Source organism: Pelophylax lessonae (genome assembly GCF_965119305.1).
Source record: "Pelophylax lessonae genome assembly, chromosome: 4".
NCBI classification, from domain to species: Eukaryota; Metazoa; Chordata; class Amphibia; order Anura; family Ranidae; genus Pelophylax; species Pelophylax lessonae.
This window is the reverse complement of record NC_138771.1, coordinates 165,094,879-165,095,442: the sequence shown is the minus strand read 5'-3', so window position 1 is coordinate 165,095,442 and position 564 is coordinate 165,094,879. Positions and strand designations below refer to the sequence as shown.

The 564-nt window shown below is 36.3% G+C and overlaps 1 protein-coding gene across 1 annotated transcript in view; it reads right to left on the bottom strand.

Moving 5' to 3' along the window:
- Window positions 1-297: 297 nt before the first annotated feature.
- Window positions 298-564, bottom strand: part of LOC309552573 (uncharacterized protein) — a gene marked incomplete at both ends in the record, with an annotated part of 487,483 nt that continues 487,216 nt past the window's right edge. The window contains one exon of the mRNA XM_082253522.1: window positions 298-308. Coding sequence (XP_082109648.1) covers window positions 298-308 — 11 coding nt within the window. The remainder of the gene's footprint in view (window positions 309-564) is intronic.

The following is a 564-nucleotide window of genomic DNA, read 5'->3' as shown; positions in this document are numbered from 1 at the left end:
CCGGGAGACTCTCTGAAACAGTAGAAATCAGCATCTTTATATACAGTACAGGCACAGGGACACATAATGGTATGTAACAGAGGGCATTAACAGAGGGGATGGCATGCTTATTCTGTACTAAACTGCTCGTATATCAAAACAGATTTTAAAAATGTTGCTCGTCTTTCAAAATGCTCGTAAACCAAGGTACTCGCAAACCAAGGTATTACTGTATGTGTTTTTATATATACAGAGATGCCAGTGTATACACAATACATTAGTAAATCTAAATTTATCAGGCACACAAACACACATACATCACTGAATGACTAAAATATAAAATCAAAACATCAAATCTTATAATATTTTATTGTGGGTGGACACCATGGCCTGTTTTTAATATTTCAGACACAGAGATGACAGCAGTTTAGTCACACAGCATTATTATTTGTGGTATGCCAATGGTCAGTTAGAGCCCCCCCCCCCCCCCCCCCAAACACACACACACACTTTCCTTAATTATGTATGTATTTGATTTGGTATACAAAAGTGTGAAATGTTTATGTTAGGTTACACATTAATTAT